The 23,204-nt window shown below is 38.2% G+C and overlaps 2 protein-coding genes across 6 annotated transcripts in view; both read right to left on the bottom strand.

The window, feature by feature from the left end:
* The window catches only part of LOC127844955 (proline-serine-threonine phosphatase-interacting protein 1-like), an 87,437-nt gene extending 65,358 nt beyond the window's left edge, over positions 1–22,079 (bottom strand). For 2 of the 5 annotated variants that reach the window (XM_052375548.1, XM_052375555.1), the window contains exons 1-9: positions 21,283–22,079; positions 12,641–12,741; positions 10,071–10,145; positions 8,013–8,154; positions 6,887–6,949; positions 4,989–5,093; positions 4,368–4,413; positions 2,401–2,480; positions 730–828 (exon numbers count right to left, since the gene is read on the bottom strand). In XM_052375548.1, coding sequence (XP_052231508.1) covers positions 730–828; positions 2,401–2,480; positions 4,368–4,413; positions 4,989–5,093; positions 6,887–6,949; positions 8,013–8,154; positions 10,071–10,145; positions 12,641–12,741; positions 21,283–21,318 — 747 coding nt within the window. In that variant the 5' untranslated portion in view covers positions 21,319–22,079. The remainder of the gene's footprint in view (positions 1–729; positions 829–2,400; positions 2,481–4,367; positions 4,414–4,988; positions 5,094–6,886; positions 6,950–8,012; positions 8,155–10,070; positions 10,146–12,640; positions 12,742–21,282) is intronic. The other 3 variants (XM_052375564.1, XM_052375573.1, XM_052375539.1) reach the window with 2 other exon arrangements.
* LOC127844918 (proline-serine-threonine phosphatase-interacting protein 1-like) overlaps positions 1–22,143 on the bottom strand; it is an 87,501-nt gene extending 65,358 nt beyond the window's left edge. The window contains exon 1 of the mRNA XM_052375488.1: positions 22,125–22,143. The gene's annotated coding sequence lies outside the window, so the exon portion shown is untranslated. The remainder of the gene's footprint in view (positions 1–22,124) is intronic.
* Between the last annotated feature and the right edge of the window lie 1,061 nt (positions 22,144–23,204).

Genomic DNA, 23,204 nt, shown 5'->3' with positions numbered 1-23,204 from the left:
CTTTCAGATGTCTGCGATAACCTCTCATTAAATTCATGCCAAAATGCACAGCACTGTCCCCTATGGTATTAAACGACCCGCAAGGTATCGGGTTTCCTGGGGTGTTTAATGTATGTGTTTTAATTGCCATCCCAGATTAGCCTTGCAGTCGGGGACAACACATTCCGCTAATATTGTATTTTTCATTTCAAGGAAGACCCTTCTTTACGAAAATTCAGTTTAGGCGGAAAGTGTCGTCCCTGATTAGCCTGTGCCTTCTGCACAGGCTAATCTCGGAAGACACTGTACGCACATGCACTAAACCCCCTTTTTCACAGATCATGGTTTACATGTATGTTGTTGTTTTTTAATTTTATTGAACAATTGTTTTTACTAATCTGAGGAAATAGAATGCACCTGATTGTAATTCTAAAAGTGCAAAACATTCTAACCTGCTTTTAATTTCTTGTGCTTATTCAATTTGTTTATGATAAACCATCAAATTGATTACAAAGACTGCATAAATATATATGATTGTCAACTCAAGGTCTAAATGAATTATTTTAGTTTGGTCTTTTGCATTTAAGACCAATAATATTTGCATCGTATATTAAAACAATATCGTCAATAAGCAATTTAAAAGCACTTTTAATTGTTTATCAAATGAACCCAAAAAGACATCTGTCTTGTCATTAACACTCATTTTTTTACTAAAAAGCATCAAAACTAGCACAATAAATATTTGGTTACCTCATCATGTTTCAGACATGCTAACGAGTCCACATTTGTACATTTCCACAGACAGTCCCGTAATTTGTCTATCCTCGTTCCCTCTAGGGCTTCAAATTGCTGAAATACAAAAACAGTTATTAACCCTTTACCCCTCAGTTACTAATTTTGACCTATTTGAAGTCCCTTAGAAAATAAAATTAAATTTACGACCTTTCTGTATAGATTTATGTTTCCAAGGCTTCATTTCCAACCCTGGGATCCTCATGAGCAGCAAACAGAACATAACCTCAACAGATTGCCAGTTACTCACAGGCTGTTCTGGTTTTACGCTGTTTGCATGTATAGCCATTTAATTTTGTCCCCAAGTGGGAAAGAGTTAACAATAGAAAATGTTAGAATTTAAATTTATAGAATTCTGTAGCATGTGAATGTATAATGTCAGGTCAAAGTATGTCTAAATGTTCAGAAATTGAAAATTTTAGCCTATATCGTAGACATGTATGTACAATAATGTAGGTTCATTAAATTATGATGTAAATAGATTGTGGCTTTGTAAATTCAAACATACTCGGGCATATTGTTTGGATCTTTAATTCATCTTTTTTTGCCATAATGTCGACTTTTTAAAAACTTTTGACGTAAACATTTGTTGCAAACTTTTATTTTTAGGTTAGGCTGACCCATGAAAATTGTCAAAAAATTAGAGTCACACGAATAATATTGGTTTGGCAGTAATTAGAATGGGTAATGTTTTTTCAATTGAATACTTGATAACTTAAAATCTGTACAAAGCAGGGCCTTAAAGGGATCTTTTCACGGTTTGGTAAATTGACAAAATTGAAAAAAGTTGTTTCAGATTCGCAAATTTTCGGTTTAGTTATGATATTTGTGAGTAAAAAGTATTACTTAACATTTGCCATGGTCTAATATAGCCATTATATGCATCTTTTGACGATTTAAAACCTAAAAATTATAAAGCGTGGCAACGCGAAACGATTGAATAATTTGGAGAGTTCTGTTGTTGTCGTTTAAATTTGTGAAACTACGAAGATTGCTTATATAAGGTATAAAATACGCATCTTGTGTATGCTTGGCAGGATAGCTCAGTTGGCTAATGCGTTTTTACTTCAGGATTCCGGGGGTCACTGGTTCGAGCCCTGCTGCGGGCTACTTTTTTTCATTTTTAAAAATTTTATTTTTGATTTTTAACTGGAGCTTTTAAAATTTAATGTTTACCTTTATCAATATAAAGCATTTAATGACAAACTTCAAAACATGCCAAAATCTGTGAAAAGGCCCCTTTAACTAATGAAAAATTGGAGTTTTTAAGGGTAAAAATAGAAATCCTTTATAATACATATACACCTAACCAAATCATATCGTTTCAGATAAGCAAAGGAATTCTGCAATTATTGAACTAAATTTACAGTAAATGAAACTGTTCAGCTTATATGCTTCTTTGCAAAAAATATATAGTATTTTCTAAGATGTCATTATAAGAAGTAAACTTGGGAAAATGTGTAATTGCACTTGATTTTAATTAAAAGTTGATAAACAAACAGCATATTTTTCATGAAATACTCTCAAAAATCTATTGTTTCATTAAAAGAATTGATCAGGAGGACGGTTAGAGGTACTTGGTGAACATCTACCATGTTGTATATAACAAATTAATTAACACTTTATTACATTGCAGCCTGCTTCCATTTCGTTTTCCCATCTGATTCGGACATTTTCAAGGGTTTCCACAGCACTTTTGTAGGAGACATCTGAAAAATTACAGACTCATAAATCTATTAGAACAATACGCTGTGTTTTATAAACATGGTTTTTTGCACTTGGTGAAGGACATTCTGTATGTACAAATTAAAGGGCAAGGTCAAAGTAAAAGTGAGGTTGGGTGATAAATATTAGGAACGGTTATTGTGACGTAGCCTTGATGCATATGTATCCATTATGTGAAAGAGTAATTATACCCCCACAAACGTAGTTTAGGGGTGTATATAGGAGTGAGCTTGTTTGTCGGTCGGTCTGTTGGTGTGCAATGGTCCGTATTTAGTGTCCGCTCTCTATTTCAAGTTGTTTTCATCCGATCTTCACCAAACTTGGTCAGATGTTGTATCTAGATGATGTCTAGGTCAAGTTCGAATATGGGTCATGCCGGTTCAAAAACTAGGTCAAGGGCTCACTTAGTGCGTTTAAAGCATTGAGCACGGTGTCAGCTCTCTAATTCAAGTAGTTTTCATCCGAGCTTCACCAAACTTGGTCAGAAGTTGTATCTAGATGATGTCTAGGCCAAGTTCAAACATGGGTCATCAGGTCAAAAACTAGGTCAAGGGGTCACTTAGTGCATTTTAAACATTGAGCATGGTGTCTGCTCTCTACTTCAAGTAGTTTTCATCCGATCTTTACCACACTTGGTCAGAAGTTGCATTTAGATGTTGTGTAGGTCAATTTCGAACATGGGCCATGCCGGGTTAAAAACTAGGTCACGGGGTCACTATGTGCGTTTTAAACATTGAGCATGGTGTCCGCTGTTTTTTGTGAAGACAACATGCAAAATAATCTGTGTCAATGCGGAATGTGGGGGTATAAGTCACATCTGTTACAAAGCTCTAGTTTGTCTTGGTATTTAAAGGGACTAGTTCACATATTTTTGTTTAAATATCATATTAATTTACTAAGGAAACTGCGATATTTTGAATAGTTTTAAATAATTATTGTAAAAGGTAAAAATTACAATAAAAAATATGCCTGCAAAAGGGATAAAACCTGGGACATTTAGAAGCAAAAGCTAACTCACTATCACTACATTCTGGAATCTATAATTAACCCTTTGCATGCTGGGAAATTTGTCGTCTGCTAAAATGTCGTCTGCTGAATTTGTAAAATAAGCATTTTCTTCATTTTTTTTAAAGAATACTATCAGAACAGCAAACAGTTTGGATCCAGATGAGACGCCACATTCTGTGGCGTCTCATCTGGATTCAAACTGTTTGCAAAGGCCTTTAAAATTCGGTTCCCGCACTGAAAGGGTTAATATACATGTAACCATGCAATACATGTTTTCATTGAATTATTGATAAAAAGCATTGCAAACACCTATTATTTTAACATATTTTATTTACCATTATCAATGAATGAACATACATTTAACACTTTTTCTTAGTCATAAGTGTTATTGTGCTTGTTTGAATATAATGCATACAATCTTTCATGAATCTATGAACGTTTTTTTCTTTTGAATATTTATTTTACAAGACTGTGAACAAGTCTCTTTAACATTTTTTTTTTAAATAAAATCTAGCTAACCATCTATGAACAGGCAGCACCATCACAGTATGATACAAACAATTAGAGGACTTTTGGGTGATCAACATTGAAAAGAAAAAGATTAAGTTAACTTTAAAATATATTTATTTAACATCACTCTTTAAATTCAGGGTTCTTGTTTAGATTTACTGGCATTTTTTTCTGCTCACAATTCAATTTGATAATTCATTCTTAACTTATTCCAAAAATATCACACATCTAAGTCTAATTTTAGTAATAGTTGTCATGTGTTGATAACATTGCACTTTTACAAGTGGTATTTGACTTTTAAAGTTTGAAATCTATTCTTACAGACAAAACAATAACTATACTGCAAAACCAACCTGCACTTTTTCTGTCATCATCACATTTTATTTTTTTCTTCTCTGCCTGTAACCATCATAACATCATTTAAAGAATTTCTACAAGATAACTATAGTTTTGATTTGTTCAAAAGCATCTCTGATAAAGTCTTATTCTTTTATATAGACAACACTCATTTGTATTGCTTTTGTTGATGAATTTTAAACAAAACTACCAGTATTAAATACCTAATTGCTTTTAAATTACACAATTTAATGCCTTACATAATTATGCTACTATATCAAACACTAAAGATCTGTATTACATGTTTAAGTTTATTTCTTACTTTTTTTCTGATGAAAAGGTAATTTTACCACAGTGAACATTCAGTTGATTAAATGTGGTAGTATTCAAAAAATAATAAACCTGCTTTTTTCAAATTAGTGATATATAAAATATGGTATTTAAAATGGTAGGAAAAATTACAATTGCGTACTTCAATTCATCTCACTCGTCTAAGAAAGGCTTATGTGGTTTTGCAAGCCTCGCCATTAAAGCTGAATTTCAACTCTACAATTCGAGTTCACAAAGTTAATTCAGACCTTTTTGTCTACTTGTAGTGAATTTGTCACTAAAAGATTCTAGAAAAATAATTGACCAACTTTTTCCAAGTCATTCTTTTTGGTAGTAACTGCCGCCTTCTGTGCATTAAACTGCTCTTCAGCATTGTTATATTCCTTGCACTTGTCGTTGTACGTCTTCTTCATCTGAAACAAAAAATTTACAATGTCTTATTTGTTTGATGATTTATCCAGTTCAGTAATTCAGTAACTGTAAAAATGTTTTTGTATTTCTCACATACTTATTAATTATGGAAACAATATTGTTTATAATCATGCATTTTTGTAATTACTAAAATCAGTTGTGACATTAAGTTGCTGTAACATTTTTTATAAGACATTAGGCTCCCAATACAAATCTTAACTTGGCCAAAGATTGAAAAAGTTTAATGAGTTAAGCTTAAAGTTAACTTCAGTGTTCCGACACCTAACCCTTGCTTTTATGTGGAAACATTTTTAGAAATTTAGTACAGGTGACCTTGACTGTTGATCTGGACACAATCTGCCCAATATGTAATTACATTGTAGTTTTGTTCTAATGTATTTATGCTTTCAGTTTCATAACAAGTGTTCAATATATTCTCAAGATGTTAAATTAAAACAGATTGTCTATATTTAGTAACTGTGATCATGACTTGATTGCTTCTATACCATGTTCGGTCCCTGGATATAAGGTCTAAGTTTGATATATATTTAAGTTAATTTCTCATTTAATATTCAAGTTATAGAGTAAAAACATTTTTTAAATCAAGCAATAAACGCAAATATCTGGGCAAGAGGAATATCTTGCCTTTTCATTAAAAATTCGAGCTAAATATTGGAAAGTCCTCTCTGAGAGTTACTAATACTACTATTATTTTGGAAGAAAGGACATTTAAAAGAACATGAAAAATGGTCATACAATGGTAATGGGCCTACTGAAGTTTTATGATAACTTTTACTACTAAGGCACAGTAATAAATGAGACTGGAGGGTTTAAATTAGACCAAGAACATTTGGTTGGTAAAGCCCCTAATAAAGCCATGAGTACGCTATTGATAAAATATAATAAACCAAAAATATGATGTAAGTTGTTTGACTCCTTTGTGTAGATCTGTATTTAATAATGCCGTAGAAGTAGTGGGTTTTACAAAGACAGATGATATTTAACGCATTCATTTAACATTTTGCAAACGATTGCTTCAGGTTAAAATCAATACATGTAATGTTGCTGTTTATGGAGAATAAGGTAGATTTTCATTGTATGTAAACAGTTTTGTAAAAATTATAAAATATTGGTTTAAAATTCTAATCTATGAAAATATTATTATGCAAATTGTTTATAATCAAGATTTAAACGATTGTAATTAACGTTATTATACAAATTGGGTCAAAAATGTCAAGAACATGTTACATTACGGAGTTGGTTAAGTATCTGAAAATCCAAATGTTGTGCAAGTAAAAAGTTTTATAAGAGAGCTCAAATGTAGACTTGTTGACAATTTTTAAAAAGAGTGGTATGGTAAACTGCATGAATAACAGTGCTGTATTAGATATTTATAAAGTTATTTAAACCTCCTCTAAATAAGAAGAATATTTAAACTTACTTCCTAGACGTCGGCGTTTATTTTTTGAAAGAAGAAGAGTTCAGAATTTAAACTGGCAGATATATTATATGCCCAGAACAACAGTCCTTAAAATGAACGTAATTGTTTATGATGTAATGACACTGTTTTAGAAGAAGAATACAATGTCATATATATATATATATATATAAAAGGTTCTCTAGTTAGAAGAATTATGATCCTAAATATTATGTTTAATAGATTTCAACATTCCCTCAATAGAACTTATGTGTTCTTACAAAAGATTTTGTTTATTTGTATTTGTATTTTTATTAAATTTTCTATTGTATAATGGTATGTTATTATGTAAGTGTACTTACAAACTTACAAACTTACATTCATCAGTTTTTGGTGTTCTGTTCTTTTCAAGGAAATATATTTCTTCACATTGTCATCAATCTGGAATATAATGTGGATGTGTTATTTTGAAAAATGCTAAATAATTCATTTAAAAAAAGAAGACTAAAGCCCAAGTCTCACTATTGCCGGTAGAGTCCCGGTCCATCCCGGTTTGCTAACGCCTGTCGACGGGCAAGATCCGGGATGATTTGTAGAATTTTTTTTACACAGTCACACTATTTCCCGGTGCCGCCCCGGTTGAAGCCGGTCAACAGCCCGGCAGAGTCCCGATCAACCCCGGACTGGCTACGGTTTAACCTGGTGAAGCTCCGGCAGTGCCCCGGTTGTCGCTGGTAATGCCCTGGTTGAGCCCCGGTGAAAGCCTGCAGTGTCCTGGCAGAGCCCCAGCATACCATAACCCAGCCGGCACTCACCGGGGCTATACCAGCATCAGACCCCGGCAGAGCTACGGCAACGCCCCGGTTTAACCCCAGTCGTCGCAGGTAATGCCCCGAGCAGAGCGCCCGTTTACTTATGTACCGTAGCTATACTGGGACTCTACTGGCATTCACCGGGGCTCCACTGGGGCATTGCCATAGCTCTGTCGGGTCTGTATGGGCCCCGGTGAAGCTACGGTGCCAACCCAGTTGTTCCCGGTGCCATCCCGGTTGTTCCCGGTTCTGCGCAGTTCATTGCCGGTCCTTCCCGGTGACTCCTGGTTAATCCCGGAGGTATTAAACATTTTAATACTTTCCCGGTTGAGCCCATGTTGTCCCCGGTTCATTCCAGTCGTCCCCGGTGGAGCCCCAGTTCATCCCGGTAGAGCCCCAGTTCATCCCCGTAGATCCCGGATCACGCACCAGGGCTCCGCCAGCATCATAGTGAGACTGGGCCTTTAAGGGTCACAATAATTAAGTTTGTCAAGTTATTTGGTTTATATAATTGGCTAAGACTGCATTTCAAACAATCTTCTTCAAGTTAAGAGACGATAAAAACATTTACCAGAAGTGCAAATCTATTAACACTATTTACTACACAAAGTGCAAACAATTCCAAATATTAATGGACAATTACAACATGTTTACTTATACATGGACAATAAACATAATTCATGAGCAATTACCACTTGTTTACTCTTTTTCTGGTCTTCATTAAACTTGGTGAGTTCTTGTTCAAGGTTGACAAACATGGTGGCCGCCTCATTGTGGACTTCAGCAATCCTGACTGTCTGGTCCTTTAAGACCCTCCAGCTCTCCCCCAGGCCCCTGTGTGCATAGCAAGAATAATAGAGCCCCATTGTGGGAAAACTGGTCTTATTGTATGTGCTTAAAGTGTCATCCCAGATTAGCCTGTGCAGTCCACACCGGCTAATCAGGGAACCATCAACTTAATATATATTGTGGTCACCCTTTGTCCAAAACAGTGCGATGAGTGTTGTCAGCCTTTAGCTTGTTAATATCCTTGAGACCATATTTTTCATCCAGTCTCTAAAACATTTGGTCAGAATGTTTGTCTTTAAAATAATGACCCTTAGTTCTAATCTGGGTCATGTGCGTTCAAAAGCTAGGTCACCAGGTCAAATCCAAGAAAAACATAGTTAACACTTCAAGACTTCAAGAGGCAACAATTGTTATCGAATCTCAATGAAGCTTAGTTAGAATGTTTATCTTGGCATTATGTAGGCTGAGTAATAATGTGGGTCAAATGCCTAAAAAAATACTAGGTCATTAGGTCAAATTTTTCGTCCACTCTGAATGAAACTTGGTTTAAATGTATATCTTGGCAACCCAGGCTTAATTTGCATATGTGTCATTTGCTTCCGAAATGAGATTACCCAAACAAATCATGAAAAACTCTTGTTACAAATCTAAAGGCCACATTAATGACTCAATCTTAAAGACACTTGGTCACAATGTTTTACTTCAAAACATGTAGGCCAAGTTCAAATCAACATAGGCCTCTAACATGTAGGCCAAGTTCAAATCAACATAGGCCTCTAACATGTAGGCCAAGTTCAAATCAACATAGGCCTCTAACATGTAGGCCAAGTTCAAATCAACATAGGCCTCTAACATGTAGGCCAAGTTCAAATCAACATAGGCCTCTAACATGTAGGCCAAGTTCAAATCAACATAGGCCTCTAACATGTAGGCCAAGTTCAAATCAACATAGGCCTCTAACATGTAGGCCAAGTTCAAATCAACATAGGCCTCTAACATGTAGGCCAAGTTCAAATCAACATAGGCCTCTGACATGTAGGCCAAGTTCAAATCAACATAAGCCTCTAACATGTAGGCCAAGTTCAAATCAACATAGGCCTCTAACATGTAGGCCAAGTTCAAATCAACATAGGCCTCTAACATGTAGGCCAAGTTCAAATCAACATAGGCCTCTTACATGTAGGCCAAGTTCAAATCAACATAGGCCTCTAACATGTAGGCCAAGTTCAAATCAACATAGGCCTCTAACATGTAGGCCAAGTTCAAATCAACATAGGCCTCTAACATGTAGGCCAAGTTCAAATCAACATAGGCCTCTAACATGTAGGCCAAGTTCAAATCAACATAGGCCTCATCCGGAATGTTCTTGTAGGCCAAGTTCAAATCAACATAGGCCTCATCCGGAATGTTCTAATAATGATAAGCAAGTTTGAATCTAGATCACATACATGCAAAATATGTCAGAATGTTTATATTGACAATATCTAGGCCATGTTAGGATCTGGATCATCTGCATTCCATACTAGGTTGCCTGGTGAAAACATAATAAAAACATTGTGATTACAAGCTACATGTTTAACTCAATCTTGATGAAACATGGTAAGAATGTTCATCTTGATATTATCTTGGCCAAAAGTTGAAATGAGAATTCTGCATCCAAAAACCAGGTCGCCAGTTTGAATCTTCGAAAAACCATATTAGAACTCTATAGAAACCACATTTGCAACATATTCTTATTGATTAAACATGGTCTCAAGGCCATTTTTCAATATAGATCAAGTTTGGTCATCAGGTCAAGTCTTTAATAATGAGTGCAACTTTCCTCTTGAATGCAAATCATTTGTTACACCGCAGAAGACTGATGCACTCTTTTTTGTGACATATCTACTTGTTTATATACTATTTTAGATTGCGAACAAATACAAAACCAATATCTACTGGAAAAAAGTACTTGATCATACCCAGTTTCATCCTTGCAGTCAGTTTTTCGGGCCAAATTTGCCAGAGCTCTGCTGTACTCCGATTCTGCTTTTGCCCTGTGAAATTAATATTAACATCATTAATTAAATAATGTATTACTTTTCATGGTGCATACTCAAACATATTTTAAAAGCAATACATCAATTTAATCTGGAAAAGGTCATTTAAATGTGACCTCTAATGTATAGTATAGTAGCAGCAACGTTGACATTATTGAGATTGCTGCTCTCACAAAACCAGTTGACCCTTGTTCAATCTGAACATAAATTTCAGGATCAGACTCATACATGTTCATTTGTAAATGAACGATCTTAAAAAAACAATTTTTAATAGAACATCGAAATCTTTAATCTCATAAGAACTGTTGAGATGAAAAGCTCTACAAAAATGATATACTGTTTTATCTTTAAATTAACTGATTTAAATACACAATATTGCTGTGCTATATGCTCAGTTAAATCAATATAGTTTGAAATTCAGAACAGAAACACCATGTACATGTGTACAAATTTTATCAGATCAAAGCTGATATGTAACTGAGATAACGTGTCAATATATCAACAAAGCCCATCAACATCCTATTAACATCACTTATACTTACATTTTATAGATTTCATCAATTTTTATGAAAATGCATTATTCTGTTTCAAGTGCAAAAGGAACTTCCAATATGGGCATAGCCCCCAGAAGATTTGTTCGTTTGTTGAAGCAGGATAGTGCGAGATACAGGAAAACGCCTCTTTACCCTTGACCACTGAGATATGTATTTTGACACATTTATATTCATTACGAAAGTTAAATTTTACACAAGACTTTTCTTACTATATTCAAGTTTTAAAGCCTTCATTTCAAACCCTTAGATACTGATGAGCAGCAAACAGCACAAAACCTGAACAGACTGCGAGTTACTCGCAGGCTGTTCTGGTTTAATGCTGGTTGCAAAAGCCATTTTCAATTTTCTTCTTATGGGGGAAAGGGTTAAAGAGACAACAATTGGGTCTTTTAGTGCTTGATGTAAATCACACACCTATGGTGAACCACTCATGCAAAAGACAATTTAGTCAGTTATGGCTGAGTGGGGCATTGAACCTTTTACCCCCATTTCTTGCATCTGAGTTTTGCCGCTAGACCACGGATCTCCTTTGTATAATTATTTTATGCATACAAAGTCATGTATTACCCATTCCAAGAACCCCATCCTAAAAATGTGCATGGTCAAAATGAATTAACCGAAAGCCTGTCAGTACCATCAGTACCATCAGTGAAGTTTGTTTTTCAAGAATACTGCTACTTGTTCTGAATCAATCCCATATTTGACCTTTAACCAAGAAATGTGACCCTGAACTTTGAGCTTTAACAGTGGAAGGGACATTTTGCAAAAACACATTGTATCCATAGAATGATTTCTAGGAATAATGGCAAGTTGTTTCAAAGCCCCATTACTACTCAAAATCAACGAAAATTTTGTACAATATTTTGTAAAATAAAGTCAAAAAAATAAAAATCAGTGTTCCTTATGGCAATTGCCGAAATTTCAATGCCAGATGTGGTCCAGTAAAATAGATGTTTATAGATACAAAATGCTTGTTTTTATTATTGTTTTGCATATTTATTTCCATTTTAATTTCCCTGAACAATGTCTATTTATACGACACATGAACACTAACTTGGTACCATTTTAGTGTTCGTGTGTCGTTTGAATAGATATATTTGCGGGAAATTAAAATTGAATTGTGTCACAAATAAATAAAGACAAGCGTTTTGTTTCTACACAAATCTATATAATCATACCACATCTAGCGTTGAAATTGTGGCTATTGCTATAAGGAACACTGATTGTTTAGGTGTTAACTTTATTTTATGAAATACTTTACGAAATTTTCGTAGATTTTTAGCATTATTGAGGCTTTAATTATGAAGTTACATAATAGACTAGCTGTGCCCTGTATATATTTGATTTTTGACCTGAAGACCTTTGGGCCATCTTCACATAGTGATGGTGATAGTTAGAGGTAAGTTGTTTTAAAGTTGTTTAATATTTAATAATGGAGTATTAAATAGTCTAGGAAAAAAGGAATGACCCACACACGTGCACTGAACCCTTTCCCACTCAAGGGCAACGTGAAAATGGCTATGTGCAAAGTTGCAAACAGCATAAAACCAGAACAGCCTGCAAGCAACTCGCAGTTTGTTCAGGTCTTATGCTGTTTGCTGCTCATCAGTATCTAAGGATTGGTTATGAAGCCTTAAAAACTTGAATGTAATAAGAAATGTCTTTAATTAAATAAATTTTCCTAAGGCACTACAAACGCGTCAAAATACGTATCTAAGGGGTAAAGGGTTTACTGCCATTGTAACAGCTGCATCAAGCTATTCACAAGCTGGCTCAACATTACCATTACTTCAGTAATTACACAATGCCATCCATAGCTACATTTTAGCACTTCAAAAAACAATACCAATTAGTAAATACTCATATGTGCAACGTTTCAAACAGAATCTTGACCTATGATAAGTAATTTACATACAAATTGTTGGAAATGTCCCTAACCTGTCCTTCAAGTAGTGGACAACATCAGTGCACACCTTACGGCCATCCTTCATGCGCTTGCATATCCGATCCCATCCTATTGTTCCACAGATGTCGGAATCCTGAAAGATGACGTTAGCTTGATTATAACGTTTCACAAAAGACACTCACAGGTGTTAGCGCGTGGCTATGATATTAATAAGGGAATAAAAAGATCTAGGCAGACACTATCACAGACACTTTCAGGGAATGGAAAGATCTAGGCAGACACTATCAAGGACACTTTCAGGGAATGGAAAGATCTAGGCAGACACTATCACAGACACTTTCAGGGAATGGAATGATCTAGGCGGACACAATCATGGACACTTTCAGGGAAAGGAAAGATCTAGGCAGACACTATCACAGACACTTTCAGGGAATGGAAGATCTAGGAAGACACTATCACGGACACTTTCAGGGAACGGAAAGATCTAAGCAGACACTATCACAGACACTTTCAGGGAATGGAAAGATCAAGGCAGACACTATCACGGACACTTTCAGGGAACGGAAAGATCAAGGCAGACACTATCACATACACTTTCAGGGAACGGAAAGATCTAGGCAGACACTATCACAGACACTTTCCGGGAATGGAAAGATCTAGGCGGACACTATCACGGACACTTTCAGGGAACGGAAAGATCTGGGCAGACACTATCACATACACTTTCAGGGAACAGAAAGATCTAGGCAGACACTATCACAGACACTTTCAGGGAACGGAAAGATCCAGGCAGACACTATAACATACACTTTCAGGGAACGGAAAGATCTAGGCAGACATTATCACAGACACTTTCAGGGAATGGAAAGATCTAGGCAGACACTTTCATGGACACTTTCAGGGAATGGAAAGATCTATGCAGACACTATCACAGACACTTTCAGGGAACAGAAAGATCTAGGAAGACACTATCACATACATTTTCAGGGAATGGAAAGATCAAGGCAGACACTATCACAGACACTTTCAGGGAACGGAAAGATCTAGGCGGACACTCTCACAGACACTTTCAGGGAACGGAAAGATCTAGGCAGACACTATCACAGACACTTTCAGAGAACGGAAAGATCTAGGCAGACACTATCACAGACACTTTCAGGGAACAGATAGATCTAGGCAGACACTATCACGGACACTTTCAGGGAATGGAAAGATCTAGCTATCCTAGAGATGTGACATTAAATGGATGTTTAAATTACACTTATTTGGTAACAAATGTAATTGTGTTAACATTTTTTCAGTATGAGGAAATCAAACAAATGGGCCATAGTTATTCTATCATTAGTTGCAAAATAATTTCCTTCACTTTCAAACATAATCATAACTAAGACAGTTTTAGGACAATAAGTCCTGCAGATAAACAGGAGTTCAGTTTACAAAATTTAGTAAACTTGTAAACATCTGTAGCCATGCTTAATACCCTGAACTGATTTTCAGGGGACATACACATGACTTCATATGACCAGCTAAAAAGTATCTTATACAATAAGCAACCAGACTAGCTCCAGCCCAGCCTGTCAATCTGCACAGTCTGATCAGTATCTAAAGAGACTACGAAAACTTGTCTGACTTTATACTTGACAGGGTAGCTCCTGACTGTGCAGGCTGGTCTAGTCTAACTTTACACCAGACAGGGTAGCTTCTGACTGTGCAGGCTGGTCTGGTCTGACTTTACACCAGACAGGGTAGCTCCTGACTGTGCAGGCTGGTCTGGTCTGACTTTATACGAGACAGGGTAGCTCCTGACTGTGCAGGCTGGTCTAGTCTGACTTTACACCAGACAGGGTAGCTCCTGACTGTGCAGGTTGGTCTAGTCTGACTTTACACCAGACAGGGTAGCTCCTGACTATGCAGGCTGGTCTGACTTTATACCATACAGGGTAGCTCCTGACTGTGCAGGCTGGTCTAGTCTGACTTTATGCTAGACAGGGTAGCTCCTGACTATGCAGGCTGGTCTGACTTTATACCATACAGGGTAGCTCCTTACTGTGCAGGCTGGTCTGGTCTGACATTATACGAGACAGGATAGCTCCTGACTGTGCAGGCTGGTCTGACTTTATACCATACAGGGTAGCTCCTGACTGTGCAGGCTGGTCTAGTCTGACTTTATGCTAGACAGGGTAGCTCCTGACTGTGCAGGTTGGTCTAGTCAGACTTTATACCAGACAGGGTAGCTCCTGACTATGCAGGCTGGTCTGGTCTTACTTAATACTAGACAGGGTAGCTCCTGACTGTGCAGGCTGGTCTAGTCTGACTTTATACCAGACAGGGTAGCTCCTGACTGTGCAGGCTGGTCTAGTCTGACTTTATACTAGACAGGGTAGCTCCTGACTGTGCAGGTTGGTCTAGTCTGACTTTACACCAGACAGGGTAGCTCCTGACTATGCAGGCTGGTCTGGTCTGACTTTATACCAGACAGGGTAGCTCCTGACTGTGCAGGCTGGTCTAGTCTGACTTTATACCAGACAGGGTAGCTCCTGACTGTGCAGGCTGGTCTAGTCTGACTTATACCAGACAGGGTAGCTCCTGACTGTGCAGGTTGGTCTAGTCTGACTTTATACTAGACAGTGTAGCTCCTGACTGTGCAGGCTGTTCTAGTCTGACTTTATACCAGACAGGGTAGCTCCTGACTGTGCAGGCTGGTCTAGTCTGACTTTATACTAGACAGGGTAGCTCCTGACTGTGCAGGCTGGTCTAGTCTGACTTTATACCAGACAGGGTAGCTCCTGACTGTGCAGGTGCGTCTGGTCTGACTTTATACCAGACAGGGTAGCTCCTGACTGAGCAGGTTGGTCTAGTCTGACTTAACACCACACAGGGTAGCTCCTTACTGTGCAGGCTGGTCTAGTCTAACTTTACACCAGACAGGGTAGCTCCTGACTGTGCAGGTTGGTCTGGTCTTACTTTATACTAGACATGGTAACTCCTGACTGTGCAGGCTGGTCTAGTCTGACTTTATACCAGGCAGGGTAGCTCCTGACTGTGCAGGCTGGTCTAGTCTGACTTTATACCAGACAGGGTAGCTTCTGACTGTGCAGGTTGGTCTGGTCTGACTTTACACCAGACAGGGTAGCTCCTGACTATGCAGGCTGGTCTGGTCTGACTTTATACCAGACAGGGTAACTCCTGACTGTGCAGGCTGGTCTAGTCTGACTTTATACCAGACAGGGTAGCTCCTGACTGTGCAGGCTGGTCTAGTCTGACTTATACCAGACAGGGTAGCTCCTGACTGTGCAGGTTGGTCTAGTCTGACTTTATACTAGACAGTGTAGCTCCTGACTGTGCAGGCTGTTCTAGTCTGACTTTATACCAGACAGGGTAGCTCCTGACTGTGCAGGCTGGTCTAGTCTGACTTTATACCAGACAGGGTAGCTCCTGACTGTGCAGGCTGGTCTAGTCTGACTTTATAGAAGACAGGGTAGCTCCTGACTGTGCAGGCAGGTCTGGTCTGACTTTATACCAGACAGGGCAGCTCCTGACTGTGCAGGCTGGGCTGGTCTTACTTAATACTAGACAGGGTAGCTCCTGACTGTGCAGGTTGGTCTGGTCTGACTTTATACCAGACAGGGTAGCTCCTGACTGTGCAGGCTGGGCTGGTCTGACTTTATACCAGACAGGGTAGCTCCTGACTGTGCAGGCTGGGCTGGTCTGACTTTATACTAGACAGGGTAGCTCCTGACTGTGCAGGCTGGGCTGGTCTGACTTTATACCAGACAGGGTAGCTCCTGACTGTGCAGGCTTGGCTGGTCTGACTTTATAATAGACAGGGTAGCTCCTGACTGTGCAGAATGGGCTGGTCTGACTTTACACCAGACAGGGTAGCTCCTGACTGTGCAGGCTGGTCTGACTTTACACCAGACATGGTAGCTCCTGACTGTGCAGGCTGGTCTGACTTTACATCAGACAGTGTAGCTACTCACTGTGCAGGCTGGGCTGGTCTGACTTTACACCAGACAGTGTAGCTCCTCACTGTGCAGAATGGGCTGGTCTGACTTTACACCAGACAGTGTAGCTCCTCACTGTGCAGAATGGGCTGGTCTGACTTTACACCAGACAGGGTAGCTCCTGACTGTGCAGGTTGGTCTAGTCTGACTTTATACTAGACAGGGTAGCTCCTGACTGTGCAGACTGGGCTGGTCTAACTTTACACCAGACAGCGTAGCTCCTGACTGTGCAGGCTGGTCTAGTCTGACTTTATACTAGACAGGGTGGTCTGGTCTGACTTTATACTAGACAGGGTAGCTCCTGACTGTGCAGGCTGGTCTGGTCTGACTTTATAGAAGACAGGGTAGCTCCTGACTGTGCAGGCAGGTCTGGTCTGACTTTATAGAAGACAGGGTAGCTCCTGACTGTGCAGGCTGGTCTGGTCTGACTTTATAGAAGACAGGGTAGCTCCTGACTGTGCAGGCTGGTCTGGTCTGACTTTATACCAGACAGGGTAGCTCCTGACTGTGCAGGTTGGTCTGGTCTGACTTTATACCAGACAGGGTAGCTCCTGACTGTGCAGGTTGGTCTGGTCTGACTTTATACCAGACAGGGTAGCTCCTGACTGTGCAGGTTGGTCTAGTCTGACTTAACACCACACAGGGTAGCTCCTTACTGTGCAGGCTGGTCTAGTCTAATTTTACACCAGACAGGGTAACTCCTGACTGTGCAGGTTGGTCTGGTCTTACTTTATACTAGACATGGTAACTCCTGACTGTGCAGGCTGGTCTAGTCTGACTTTATACCAGGCAGGGTAGCTCCTGACTGTGCAGGCTGGTCTAGTCTGACTTTATACCAGACAGGGTAGCTTCTGACTGTGCAGGTTGGTCTGGTCTGACTTTACACCAGACAGGGTAGCTCCTGACTGTGCAGGCTGGTCTGGTCTTACTTTATACGAGACGGGGCAGCTCCTGACTGCAGGTTGGTCTGGTCTGACTTTATACCAGACAGGGTAGTTCCTGACTGTGCAGGTTGGTCTAGTCTGACTTTATACCAGACAGGGTAGCTCCTGACTGTGCAGGTTGGTCTAGTCTGACTTTACACCAGACAGGGCAGCCCCTGACTGTGCAGGTTGGTCTAGTCTGACTTTATACTAGACAGGGTAGCTCCTGACTGTGCAGGTTGGTCTAGTCTGACTTTACACCAGACAGGGTAGCTCCTGACTGTGCAGGTTGGTCTAGTCTGACTTTACACCAGACAGGGTAGCTCCTGACTGTGCAGGCTGGTCTGGTCTTACTTTATACGAGACGGGGCAGCTCCTGACTGTGCAGGTTGGTCTGGTCTGACTTTATACCAGACAGGGTAGCTCCTGACTGTGCAGGTTGGTCTAGTCTGACTTTACACCAGACAGGGTAGCTCCTGACTGTGCAGGTTGGTCTAGTCTGACTTTACACCAGACAGGGTAGCTCCTGACTGTGCAGGCTGGTCTAGTCTGACTTTATACCAGACAGGGTAGCTTCTGACTGTGCAGGTTGGTCTGGTCTGACTTTGTACCAGACAGGGTAGCTCCTGACTATGCAGGCTGGTCTGACTTTATACCAGACAGGGAAGCTCCTGATTGTGCAGGCTGGTCTGGTCTGACTTTATACCAGACAGGGTAGCTCCTGACTGTGCAGGTTGGTCTAGTCTGACTTTATACGAGACGGGGCAGCTCCTGACTGTGCAGGTTGGTCTTGTCTGACTTTACACCAGACAGGGTAGCTCCTGACTGTGCAGGTTGGTCTAGTCTGACTTTACACCAGACAGGGTAGTTCCTGACTGTGCAGGTTGGTCTTGTCTGACTTCACACCAGACAGGGTAGCTCCTGACTGTGCAGGTTGGTCTTGTCTGACTTTACACCAGACAGGGTAGTTCCTGACTGTGCAGGTTGGTCTGTGCAGGCTGGTCTGGTCTGACTTTATACCAGACAGTGTAGCTCCTCACTGTGCAGGCTGGTCTGGTCTGACTTTATACCAGACAGGGTAGCTCCTGACTGTGCAGGCTGGGCTGAAGCATTGATTGCTGCATATGTCATAAGACCCATTTTGTAGGACATAGCTTTTATGATGACCCCTAAGACATGAATTAGTTTCAAATGAATACTAGAACCGGTAGTGGTTACTGTGGATACTAGAACGGGCTGTGGTTACAGTAATTGCATGCAAATCTTAAAGAGTATCACGAAGCTGCCGACGCACCGATAAGTAGCATAACCGGAACTTGAGCTATTCCATGAAGAGTTGACCAAAATAATGGCTTTTTATCATTTTAATAGTAACACTTCACAATGGAAAATGCTGAGATAATATTTGTTTTATCACACTTTTATCACATGTTATCACAGTTATGTGACAATAGTGTCTCATTTATAACATCACTTTCAACAATTGTACAAACTCATTCTTCCTGATCAAATGGAGCATTTATATTTTTATCATACAATAGCATGTATGACACATATATGTACATGCAGATATGTACTAGATCTTGTTTTGACACATGATTTATGAAAAAGAATGCCTACTAAAATAAAGAACATTCTTCACCCACACAAGTTAAAGGTATCCGTATCTTATTAATAATATAAATGCCCCTATTGACAATAAAGCAAAGAAGTACAAGATGTACTTAAAAACTGTTCATAGCATTATCTCGAAACAATGTGGAATACATGAGCAGCATTCTGGTAAAACAAGTCTTAATGCATGTGTGTTAAGTGTCATCTCAGATTAGCCTGTGCAGACTGCACAGGCTAATCTGCAACAACACTTTTCACACATAAACTAAGCCCCTTTTTTCTCAAAGTGAAGCTAAAATGTCATTTATCTATCAATAAACTATCTAATGAACAAATGTTAATTTCCATGTCAGCCCTCTTTCATGTTTACATTTTAAGTTACATCCATTTTGTAGTTAAATGTAGAGGAATGTCTAGCAAAATATTAAAATTAATTCCTTTTATGTTGAAATAGGATAGCTTGTTTCCAAGTTTCAAGGGAATATGTTTCAGGATGCAATAAAAATAATTAAGTTTGTTTTGAATGATCTTATTTTTCTCTTCTTTTATAGGCATGGGTGTAAGTCTGGTTCTTAGATTTGAGCCCATGGTAGAGAATGTCTGCATTAAATCCAACATAAACTACCTATACCAAATGTAGTGGGTCTAATACCTTAAACCCTTTACCCATTAACCCCTTTAACCATAAGTGCATGTGTAAGTGGAACAACAGAAATGGGATGAGGCATGACAGAAGAACCATAGACAGTGACAGTTTTCAAACTTAACAATATTCACATAAAATTTGAGCCTCGCTATTTTGAAATGGGCTTAAATGAATGTGCACCAAGTGTTATCCCAGTTTAGCCTGTGAAGTTGGTACAGGCTAAGCAGGGACGACACTTTCCTCAGTATCTGGATTTTTGCTATTAAAGTGGAGACTTTCTTAACAAGGGCTGTTTGTAAAACATGCATGCCCCCCATATGGGCCGTCAGTTGTAGTGGCAGCCATTGTGTGAATACGTTTTTTGTTACTGTGACCTTGACCTTTGGCCTAGTGACCTGAAAATCAATAGGGGTCATCTGCCAGTCATGATCAATGTACCTATGAAGTTTCATGATCCTAAGCCTAATTATTCTTGAGTTGAAATCAGGAAACCATTTTACTTTTTCGAGTCACTGTGACCTTGACCTTTGGCCTAGTGACCTGAAAATCAATAGGGGTCATCTGCCAGTCATGATCAATGTACATATGAAGTTTCATGATCCTAGGCGTGAGCATTCTTGAGTTATCAACTGGAAACCATTTTACTGTTTCGAGTTACTGTGACCTTTGACTAAGTGACCTGAAAATCAATAGGGGTCATCTGCCAGTCATGATCAATGTTCCTATTAAGTTTCATGATCCTAGGCATAAGCATTATTGAGTTATCATCCGGAAACCATTTTACTGTTTCGAGTCACTGTGACCTTGACCTTTGACCTCATGACTTGAAAATCAATAGGGGTCATCTGCCAGTCATGATCAATGTACCTATGAAGTTTCATGATCCTAGGCCTAAGCATTCTTGAGTTATCATCCGGAAACCATTTTACTATTTCGAGTCACTGTGACCTTGACCTTTTACCTTGTGACCTGAAAATCAATAGGAGTCATCTGCCAGTAATGATCAATGTACCTATGAAGTTTCATGATCCTAGGCCTAAGCGTTCTTGAGTTATCATCCGGAAACCATCTGGTGGACGGACGGACGGACCGACCTACCAACTGACATGTGCAAAACAATATACACCCTCTTCTTCGAATGGGGGCATAAATATCAAACATTAAAGAGGAAAGTGTTGTTCATTATTAGCTGTGCAGACTGCACAGGCTTATCTGGAACAACACATTACACACACGCATTAAGCCCCTTTTCCCCAGAGTGAGGCTTAATTATATGTACTACCAGCAAGTTACTAAGCAAAGTTTAGACGGAGAGAAAACTGATTTTGTATTTAATCCTAGTAAATCTACAAATAATGGACTTCTAGATAAAGTCAATCAACCTCAGTAGTTGATTGAGTAACTCAATAAATTCTCACACAAGAATTCAATCATCTAAATATGTTTCAATAAAAACATAGGAAGAGCATTTATTGAAATATACATACCCAAAATGCCTCAGAAAATGAGAGCTTCTTTGTCATCTTTTAATTATATGTCTCCTGGTCGATATTCATCCACTTAATAATTAATATAAACACCTGCTCTATTCTTCAGATGCCTTTTTCTTCCTTTCAAAAGGAAAGTTGAATTGAACATAAACCACTGGTTTACAACTGATCTACTCTTTCATAGAAACAAGTAGTAGCCATAGAAAAACTGTATTCCCACTGAGTTACACACATTTACTTCCTCTTTAAGTATTTTGTAACACTTACATACCGAGAGATTTCCTTACAGATCCATACCGGTACATATTTATCAAAACAGTAATTTAAATAGGTCATCACGATCATACTTCTGTTTAAACTGATATCAAACCGCATAAGCAATAAAGTATTTTAAAACGATCTCCTAAACAAAACACACAATGCATATCTTTTGCAGCATGTACAAGTTCAAGGTGTCCGATTTAAAACAATTAAGTGAAATACATTTTCACCTGAAGTCACATCATAAAAGATCGCAGTTGTACTTGTAGGTATTAACAGCCAAGCAGGTACAGTTGACAGTCATAAATTTAACTTCTGTACAAAAAATATATTCTTGCAAGTAGAGTGTAAGACTGATGTATCTCATCAAGACTGATATAAACAAATACAATAGTTCCACTTTGAATCCCAAGTTTACCTTAAAATAGCTTAATCTTTACATTTAAGTTAAACATTTGCTCTGGCATGGTGAAAACTTCCTTGTAACGGTACACTTGAGCTATGCTGGTCTCTGTTAAATGAATACGACCTGATTTAAAGAAATCCTCGTCAAAAGGAAACTGAATTCAAGTGCTCACATTGTCCTTAACTGTTATCTTATAATTCTTTGTAAACAATCAATGGAAATTTATTATGAGCAGAAACAAGCACTTGTTTACATCCTATTAATTAATCAATAGTTAAGCATGAAAATGATATATCTGATAACATGAAGTTAAGAAAATTTAACAATGTCAAAGTTAAATCACCTAATTAATTGTGTTCTGCTCCAAATTGCAGGACTTTGAGATGTTTTTTTATATATATCATTGTCTTCAATTTCAGTATTTCCATAGCAATACCAATCATCATCATCATCATTATCATCATCATCATCATCATCATCATCATCATCATCATCATCATCATCATCATCATCATGAGTTACTTATAAATAGTCAAGGTGAAACATAGCACAAAAAATGTGAAATCACAGAAGCCTAGGTCATGAATCTTTTTAAGTATTTCATCAAAGCAATATGAATAATTTTGTAATTGACCTTAACATTTTGTTTGCCATGCACAGTTTACCATAACTGCATCATAACTGCTCTGACAGGATGTTATTAATACCTCACAAAATAATTACACTCGTGTATGATTAGGCATGACTTAATTACTCATAATAAAGTTACTTGATTACGTTTGACCAATGTCTCTGTCATTATGAAAACTATTTAACCAGTGCAAAGCATTCATAAATATTTTATATGAACATTTATGACTCACTTTGTTTATCTTTGTACATGTTCTTTGCACATAATGTAATGTAATATACCAGTCGTGATATTTTAATCAATATAAACTAATAATTGTATAAAAAAAAGGTATTTTAAAACTTTTCTTTTTTCGTAAATCGCGGTTGACAGTGCCTTTAAAAGGCTGACATAATGTCCATTACACCTATACAAGCTTTTATTTAAAATTTATAACTACTAAGTTCCAAAATAGAGGCTCTAAACTACACTGCAAAATGAATTTTCCTCAATTTTGTCTTAAGTTTCATAATTTGATATATTAACAATTGAGCAAGAAGCTAAGGGCTGAAAAGAAGTGAGTAATCTGAGCATGATTTATAAACCAGTAAGTTGACTAGTTTAATCACAGACATTCATATA

The sequence above is a fragment of the Dreissena polymorpha genome, chromosome 1 (assembly GCF_020536995.1).
Source record: "Dreissena polymorpha isolate Duluth1 chromosome 1, UMN_Dpol_1.0, whole genome shotgun sequence".
Lineage (NCBI taxonomy): Eukaryota > Metazoa > Mollusca > Bivalvia > Myida > Dreissenidae > Dreissena > Dreissena polymorpha.
Note: the sequence above shows the minus strand (reverse complement) of the source record. Positions and strands in the feature narration are given on the sequence as shown.